The following is an 8352-nucleotide window of genomic DNA, read 5'->3' on the forward strand; positions in this document are numbered from 1 at the left end:
TTACTCAGGCATCGAGAAAGGTGTTCTGTTTTGGGGTCCTTGCTAGTTCCTGTTCCACGTATAACCCCGATCCTTAGATGTTTACCAAGCTAGCGAACAAGTCATACTAGATAATGTGTGAATCTGACTCTAGAGAACTTAATGACACTAGGTCATATTGATGTATATGAAGACTCTTTTCCTGGGTATCGTCTGGGATATTTGTAGTTTTGGAAGTCGCTGTTTATATACGGTAAGTTAGCTAGGAGGTGCTTGAATGCTAATCTTCGGCTGCGCTAACTAGGTACGTTGCTAACTCAGAGCAGTTTTGATTTGTCAAAAGGTAGAAGATTAAATATCTCGGTGCATTTTTTAAATTGACTGAATTTTCATGGGAGTGTTTGACCAACACCAGTACAGACGTTTCTGACTGAGGGTTAAAGATGAACTGTTTCTTCTGAGTTAGCCTTCAAAGCTGTTAGCCAAAAACATCAACAATCTTTGTAAGGGTGTATGTGCTCAAAACATAGTGTAACTGTGTGTTTTCAGATACTGAATGTATTGCGACGTCTGTATTGCGATTTTTTTTACTCATGCCAGGTCTGCACTGTAATTTATCTTAATAATCATAGTCAAACAACTGATTAGGTCTTGATTAATTTGGGGGGTTCTAGGATGCAGGATGTCTTGGTTGGTCGACTTGGCAGGAAAAGCTGAAGACTTCTTGAATAAAGTAGATGCTGGAGCTGCCAGTGCTCTCACCAAACCCCAAGGCCGCACCTCGTCTTTCTCAGCCTATGAGGCTGGAGACTCCACCAACACGTCTCAGTACAGCAGCACGACCACCAGTTATAGCAGCTCTGCCACCAGCTACAGCACTGACATATCACAGACACAAAAACACCCCTATGGAAACACCACCTCCCACAATGCACCAGGGTCTGGTTTCATCACTTCAGCCGCTGGCAACATCAAGAAGTCCAAAGACACCCTGATGTCACCTAGTGTCTCTCCAACCAACACCCTGCCTCTGGGTTCCTCCAGCTCTCTGAAAACCTCCTCCAGCTTTGTAAGGCCCAGTAAGAAGACTCAGAGCGAGCAGGACGTGGAGGATGACCTTCTGTTTGACTTCCTAAATAGCTCTGATCCTCCGGCCAGCGAGAGGAGAGAGGTCAGATCCAGAGATCCACTCAGAGTGCTACCCGAGGGGGGTTCAGGGTCTCCCCAGCTACCACCACCTCCACCTTTGGCGGCCGCTGCCTCTCTGACGGTCCCCTCCACCCCCTCCACGCCCCCTTCTTTGCGGGGCATGTCCCCTTCTTCCAGCTACAGCTCTCTGTCCACCAGTACCCACAGTGTCAAGACCGGAGTGTCAGAGGATGGTTCTGCCAAAGAAAGCCAAGGTACAGAAACATAGAAGTGTGTATTTATTGAAACGTTTGGCATTGTATGTAATTTCTGGCATACAGATGTTACACATTCAAAACAATGTTACACAAATGGCTGATTAATTATGAAGGTGGTTATTGCTCAGCTGTATTAACTCATGGTGCTATGAGATTAAATAAACGCAGTGTTTCAGTCAGTGAACTTTGTCAGGAATGAGGTGGATTCAACATTAATTCAAATGTATGTCCAAAGGTCTGTGACTGAACCATTACATTTAATAACACTTGCAAGCAGAGAGTAGCCAGCTTATTTTCTCGATTGTACAGTTGTGGATTGAAATCAGTCCAAAGCACTTTCCTTAATTTCTACTGTCTCCATATCCTCCTTTTTCAAGACACATCTGATGGTTCTGACTCTGGGTTGGCTGTGGCTCAGTCAATCAGCTACCAGAGCCTGTCAGAATCTCCGCCCACGCATGATGCCCCTCTCCCAGCCCCGGCCACTGTGCCACCCCCAGAGGAGCAGCAGAGTCAGGTGATTTCCAGTCTGCGTCTTGAGAACCAGCTGCTAAGATCAGAGGTCGCCTCCCTCAACCAGGAATTGGCCTCCATCATCCAGAGAGCCAAAGACACACAGGAGGGTGAGAGGGGAAGAAGACTCATGTCGGGTGCCATAGCCTGGTTTCAATTCAGTTTTTTGTCTTGCCAACCGTGGTTGTCTGGCCAGTGGATACTGAAGACAGCCCTAACAGACCTGGGACCAGGCTATGTCCATGTGCGGTTGTTATCTCTGTGGTGGGCATGGCTGTGTGGTCATCATCTCATGTGCCCACAGAACTGAATCAGGCCCGGTTGCGCACAGAGCAGTGGAACTCGGACCAGTCTCGCGCAGACCGCGTAGTTAGGGAGCTGAGGTCGCAGGTTGATGACCTCACGGAAGCCCTCGGTGCCAAGGACGGTCAGCTGGCTGTGCTCAAAGTCAGGCTGGAGGAGGCAGATCAGCTACTGAAGTCCCGAAGCTCAGCGCTGGAGGAGGCGCAGACCGAGAGGTCCCGGTATGTTTCATTTAGCACATTGTTGTGAAAATGTATCCTAGCCTGAAATCCTGACCTGTTTTGTGCTAACATTACAGAGAATGTTTAACGGCAGAAATAGCCTGGAAAGGAGTGGAATGTTGACGCAGGCCAGATGTGTTTTTTGAATGGGGCTATTCTCCGGCTTTAGCGTTGTTAAATTATAACGTGGTGATAATTCTTTCCCAGGATCCTCCAGGATCACACAGAGGGCAGCAGTATGCAGTCCCAGGCCTTGACCACCATCCAGGAGAGACTGAGGGAGGCAGATATGGCACTGCGCAGGGAGCAGGACAGCTATAGACAGATGCAGGTACATACACATGCTTGCGCACACCACAACCCGCATATTCGACACATATTATTTTTATTTACCTCATTAAGTGTCAATTGTTTTATTTTTTTAAAAAAATGGTTCTGGGTAAGTTGTAAACAGTCAAATGTTCTTCTTCTCGGGTCTCCTAGAGTGAGTTTGCAGCACGACTGTCCAAGGTGGAGGCGGAGAGGCAGATGCTGGCGGAGGCTGTGACGGGGGCGGAGAGACGGGCGTTGGAGGAGAAGCACCGGGCTGAAGACCTCCAGCAGCAGATGAAGTGTGCCCGCAACACAGCTGAGACAGCCAAGCAGGAGCTACAGGACTATAAACACAAGGCCTCTCGCATACTACAGGTAAACAGGCTCTAGAGTTTAACAGGCGCTCGAGTTTAACAGGCTACTGTAACTTGGCATTTTTAGGTTGTTGTGCATGAACTGCTGGTTTCAGGTCTTGTCTCAGCATGTCAGTTGAGTTTAGTCATGACCATTGACCAGGACATTACAAAACTGATGTACACTTGCTCATGTGTCTTGTGCGATCGTCTCGCTTCATGGCTCGGATGCGCTTCAGATTCAGTTCTGTTTTAGTATTCTCTGATGCAGAGCAGAATTTATGATTTTAATAATGGCGGGTCCTCCAGGTCCTTATGCAAAAAAGTAAGTATCCCCAGAACATCACACTCCCACCGCCATGGAGTCTTGACTTGTACCAGATGTAGCGGTTCAAAAGGTCAAACACAAAAGTTGACACAACCGACCCGTTATCTCTGTGAGACTGAGGGAGGACTTCTGTAAAAATGTTTTATGACACCGTTGTTCTTATGTCTAGGGAAAACCGAACGCTCCACACCACAGCCATGACAACATGTCAAAGGTCAAGCGTGGTGGTGGCGGCGGCAGTGTGTTTTTTTTTTTTTTTTAGGGATGCTTTGTTGCATTAGAAATGGGAAGACCTGCCATTATTGAAGGAGCCATTGATCCTGAAACAGAATGTCAGACGATTTTCTCGCCATTGTAGAGTTATTCCTTATGTGTCACCAATGGAAGACTTGGGGTGCAACTCTCGCTGTGTTTGTTTGTGTCCAGTCTAAAGAGAAGCTGATCAGCAGTCTGAAAGAGGGTTCAGGGCTGGATGGTCTGGAGGGAGTAGGGACCGGAGGTCTGGAGCTAGAGGAGCTACGACATGAGAAGGAGCTGCAGAGAGACGAGATCCAGAAACTACAGGGCCAGGTGCAGACACTGCGGTCTGAGATACAGGTGAGTTGAGTTGGTCCACATACTCGGCCTCTGCATAATTGGGGTTCCACTCTGCCTCTGCATAATTGGGGTTCCACTCTGCCTCTGCATAATTGGGGTTCCACTCTGCCTCTGCATAATTGGGGTTCCACTTGGCCTCAGCATAACGGGGCTCCACTCTGTAGAACGGGGTTCCACGCATCTTTCCTGGACCTCCACTTATCTGGTGCTCTTCTCAGCTGGAGATGTTTATGAGTGTTTAAGCGCAGCAGCGGTAGTTGTTTTTATGTTTTTGGAGCAACCCTACCCCAACACTCCAGTGTTCACAACTCCCCTGAAACACAGCCTGTACAACTGATCCCTGATACGTTTTAGGCCTCACAAGCACCCGACTGTCACTCTGGATCGCTGTGTCTTTTAGTAATGATTCTGAGTAGATACTTTTCCACTAACCAGGACATGGAGGCGGCTGCCCAGGCAGAGGCAGAGACGTGGAGGGAGCAACATATGGAGACCCAGGAGCAGCATGCCCTCCTCACCAAAGCCAAGCTGGAGGTGGAGGCTGAGGTGGAGCGCTACAAGCAGGTAGTAGAATAAACTAGCACCTGTCTTTAAGCCCACGTTTTGGTCCTAAGCAACGTTTATTCATTCATTCATAATTTTCTTTGATTTATTTGTCCTGGGAATGGCTAATATGACCTGACTTAAAGGGGGTGTGTGTCTTCTGTGTGTCTTCTGTGTGTCTGTTATAGGAGCTACAGTATGTAGAAGAGGAGAACCACCGTGCCAAGACCGCACTGCAGAGTCGCATAAAGGACCGCGAAGATGAAATCCAGAAACTTAGAAACCAGGTAAGAAATCACATCTAATCAGTCAGTTTAATATCTTAACAGTAAATTAAAACACAGATTGAACCTAACAATGTTCGGCAACAATAACACACAAGCACATAATGGCAACAATAATAGTTATGTCTTTAACAATTTTAATGTCTATAACGATGGTAATGTCTGTAACGATGGTAATGTCTGTAACGATGGTAATGTCTATAACGATGGTAATGTCTGTAACGATGGTAATGTCTATAACAATGGTAATGGCTACAATAATAATGTCTATGGTAATATTAAATTGTCAACTTAAAGTAAATGTAACAGTAACATTGGTGATTAATGGCGAAACTACATAATTTATTCCTCCATATATTTATTAGTAGTTCTGTTACATTGTTATGGTATTCATAATATGTTACTAACATTGGCTGTTGTATAGTAAGAGACTAGGTAAAGAACAACCTAATAATATTATTCAACGACCTAATAATATGACTAAACCCACGGCAGGGACATGGACGGATTTCCCAGGAAACATTTTCTGACGCGTTAATGTCCTGCCCTCCCTCCCTCCCTGCTCAGTTAACCAACAAGGCTCTGAGCAGCAGCCAGGTGGAGCTGGAGAGCCGGCTGCACCAGCTGACCGAGACTCTGATCCAGAAACAGACCATGCTGGAGGCCTTGGGCACGGAGAAGAGCTCCCTGGTCTTCCAGCTGGAAAGGATGGAGGCCCAGCTAAAGGCCGCCCAGGGAGGAGCTGCGACAGGCGGGCCGGCCATCAATATGAGTAGCGTGGAAAGCACAGGTGAGACGTCCAAACTGGCACCCTTCCCCTATGTAGTACACTGAACAGTTAAGCAGCTGATTGGATAGTGAATGTTTTTTCCACAGTGAGAGTTGAGTGGTGTTTCATCTACTGTGTGAGGTGTGTTACAGAGCGTGTATGGTTGACAGAAACCCTTTCTACAGCCTATACAGGAGGAGTCCAATGTGTGTTCACTGGCAGATTTTAAGATTGCCGGCCTCGGTACATTTATTTTCACATTAGTTAAATGCAGTGATAGGGTTATTTGCCTGTGTACATTGTCTGGTGTCTCTATGCACTGCATGTGAACAACTTCCTGCATACATCAAAAGTGTACTGTCTACACAAATGTCCAAACTAATTTACTGGACTGAAATAAGAGAGATTAGATTTTTGACTTCTAAATTGTCAAACGTATTTGAATACCAACAGAAGTAAATTTAAAGATGACTTAGCAAAAGGAAAACAAAATCGTGGCATGAAGAAATGCTTTCCTTTTAGTTCACTCTTCAGTGTTTCATTACCCATAATAGTCAGACAGTTCTTTACAATTATACAACAACAAAACATTTAACTATGAAACAACTATTTTACGTCAATGTCAAATGAAGTGGTCAAAATTAAATGATGTAAAAAGAAAAGAAAAAGAAGAGATTTCAACATAACCCCATGGATGGGAGGACAAAAATATCTGATTTTGACTTCTTACAGGGACGAGACAGAGGAACACACCAATCCTGTTCAACGACCAAGACAGCCCAGGAGTATATGGTCAGGTACGCAAGGCTGCCAGCACCATCGACCGCTTCAGGTGAGATATAATACCTAAAGCTTTGTCTTCAATGAAAACTATGTATTTTAAAGTATAGAGACAGGCACCTGGGTAAACCCCCCCCCCCTCCATAAATTGCTGAACCAATCAGCTTCTAGGAGCCACTTCACCAATCCCCTAGAAACCGAGAGGGAGACAGGCCAGGGGTGTTTTGTCAAAGGAGAATTCAGAACAGGAAGGTTACTTGGTGTTTCAGAACTACAATAACCAGAAAGGTTCTCATTAGGACACCTGGTGTCTCAGAATTTCAATAACTTAGTAATGTTTTCTTTCTAGTATCCGCCTGGGGATCTTCCTCCGCCGCTACCCCATGGCTCGGGTTTTTGTCATACTGTACATGGTGAGATGTGTTAATATATATAATACTAATAACCAAGGTAATATTTATTTGAACTGAATTCCACTAAAACCGGTAATAAACTCTTGCGGTTGTAGTTGTTTTACAGATTCCTGTTCAGTGGATCATATCAACGTTAAACCCGGTTGTATCAGCTGACGTGTGTGGTTCTGTTGTTCCAGGCACTCCTGCACCTGTGGGTCATGATCGTTCTGCTCACCTACTCACCAGAGATGCACGAGGTCCATGAGAATCACCCTCGAGGGAGATAGAAGTCAGGACATGAAGATGAATATGAGAGTTTTATGATATGTCGTTAAAATTGGGTTTACGGTTTAGATTGAGATGTGTCCTCCTCAAAATAGTAGCCTGATACCAGATCTGTTTGTGCTGTTTCATCTGACATGACCATGGGAGTTGGCAAGAAAACACAAACGGATCGGGGACCAGGCTAGTTGGCACAGGGACGGAGCAAGCTGCTGATAAATAATTAATAGTGTACTCTCATGGAGCTGGTTGGTCCCTTTTGATTTGCACATAACTGGCACGAAGCTACGCTACGGGACACTGATTTACATTCTCTTTTATTTCTGATTTTTGGTTAGCGGTGCAAAACTCCATTAAGAGAATTCCCTTTTTTTTCTAGAACCAACTGGTTTCCAACTTTGGATTGCTGCAAAGTTAAAAGGATTTTGCAAACCTGCCCGGTTTCTTTATCTGAAGATTGACAGTCTAGCACTCTCAGAATCATATGGTTTTGTAGTTATTACTCAGTCAGTTACATGCTGGTGGGTGTGCAGTGATGACCGGGGTTTTGATTAAGTTTCCCTTCAACGGTTTGATTTCACCCTTTTTATCCAAGTCTAGTTAATGTTTGTTTCCTGCATAGAGATTGTATTTAAAGAATTATGTACATTTAAAAATATGATTATTTTATTAAACATCAACTCTGAAGATGAATATCATTGAAATTCTTGTCTGTTATTCATGGTTATCATAATGTTACTTCATCATCATCATCGTCATCTTCCTCTTATCCGGGGTCGCGGGGGCAGCAGTCTAAGCAGAGATGCCCAGACATCCCTCTCCCTAGACACTTTTGTTACTTAATGATTGTTAAAAAAAATGTCAGGAACACATTGCATTGCAAGCTTAGTTCCCTGACAGGAAACTACCATGGTGAAGATTAATTATATCAGATTACTCTTCATATTGTTATTGCATTACTACTTTTGTAGATTATGTTGCAAAACCAGAGGGAAAGCTCTGACAACACTGATTTGGCTGAATGCATAACATTTCTGATCATACATGTGTATGTCAGAGATTGACTTCGACAGGTTTTGTACTTGACCTACCATTGCTCTTAAAAGATTCTGGCGCACATCCAAGTTGGAAGATGCTTGACTTAATTGCGTTAAAAAGTGCGTATGTAATGTCTTTGATCGCAAATGTATAAAAAAAAGTTAAAGGTGCTCATTCTGATAGTTTACATTCCATTGGAATGTTTTTAAAAAATACAATTAGTAATTTTCCGTTACTTCCTTTACAACA

The 8352-nt window shown here is 44.6% G+C and overlaps 1 protein-coding gene across 1 annotated transcript; it reads left to right on the forward strand.

Moving 5' to 3' along the window:
• Window positions 1–24: 24 nt before the first annotated feature.
• On the forward strand, window positions 25–7763 carry golga5 (golgin A5). Its single transcript, XM_010879418.3, has 13 exons — window positions 25–232; window positions 654–1382; window positions 1763–2008; window positions 2203–2422; window positions 2630–2753; window positions 2906–3109; window positions 3842–4012; window positions 4448–4576; window positions 4744–4842; window positions 5407–5629; window positions 6341–6440; window positions 6738–6801; window positions 6981–7763. Exons 2-13 carry the CDS (start codon window positions 662–664, stop codon window positions 7068–7070), a joined length of 2391 nt encoding a protein of 796 aa, XP_010877720.2. The 5' UTR covers window positions 25–232; window positions 654–661; the 3' UTR covers window positions 7071–7763.
• Window positions 7764–8352: the final 589 nt, after the last annotated feature.

This window comes from Esox lucius, chromosome 15, assembly GCF_011004845.1.
Source record: "Esox lucius isolate fEsoLuc1 chromosome 15, fEsoLuc1.pri, whole genome shotgun sequence".
Classification (NCBI taxonomy): Eukaryota; Metazoa; Chordata; class Actinopteri; order Esociformes; family Esocidae; genus Esox; species Esox lucius.

Excerpts from the sequence above, each read along its gene's own strand:
- golga5 (XM_010879418.3), top strand. The coding sequence starts at position 662 with ATGTCTTGGTTGGTCGACTTGGCAGGAAAAGCTGAAGACTTCTTGAAT. Across the intron at positions 2,754-2,905 it reads ACAGCTATAGACAGATGCAG|AGTGAGTTTGCAGCACGACT; the intron begins GTACATACACAT and ends CGGGTCTCCTAG. Across the intron at positions 4,843-5,406 it reads TCCAGAAACTTAGAAACCAG|TTAACCAACAAGGCTCTGAG; the intron begins GTAAGAAATCAC and ends CTCCCTGCTCAG.